The sequence below is a fragment of the Apaloderma vittatum genome, unplaced genomic scaffold, assembly GCF_000703405.1.
Source record: "Apaloderma vittatum isolate BGI_N311 unplaced genomic scaffold, ASM70340v1 scaffold25395, whole genome shotgun sequence".
NCBI lineage: Eukaryota > Metazoa > Chordata > Aves > Trogoniformes > Trogonidae > Apaloderma > Apaloderma vittatum.
This window is the reverse complement of record NW_009719206.1, coordinates 468-751: the sequence shown is the minus strand read 5'-3', so window position 1 is coordinate 751 and position 284 is coordinate 468. Positions and strand designations below refer to the sequence as shown.

General features: G+C 58.8%; 1 protein-coding gene across 1 annotated transcript in view; it reads left to right on the top strand.

Annotated features, from left to right (window-relative positions):
• The window catches only part of LOC104274812 (proto-oncogene tyrosine-protein kinase Src-like), a gene marked incomplete at its 3' end in the record, with an annotated part of 7,084 nt that overhangs the window by 6,377 nt on the left and 423 nt on the right, over positions 1-284 (top strand). The window contains 1 exon segment of the mRNA XM_009870549.1: positions 186-281. Coding sequence (XP_009868851.1) covers positions 186-281 — 96 coding nt within the window.

Sequence of the window (284 nt, the reverse complement as noted above, 5' to 3'; positions counted from 1 at the left end):
GGATGACGGTCACTTCTGGGAAGCCAGTGTGGAGATGGGGTGCCCCAAACCAGCACTGGAGGGGACCCTGGTGAAAAGCCGCTTGGGTTTTAGGGGCGAGGGTGAGGGTTAGGGTACAGATCCCTGCGGTGTTTTGGAGGGAAGGTGTGGGATAAAGACATCAAGTGCTTAAATGCCCAGGCATTAAATGCCAGTGCTGTCCCCTCCTGTGCTAGAACATGCCGACGGCTTGTGCCAACGCCTCACCAACGTCTGCCCCCCGTCCAAGCCCCAGACCCAAGGCC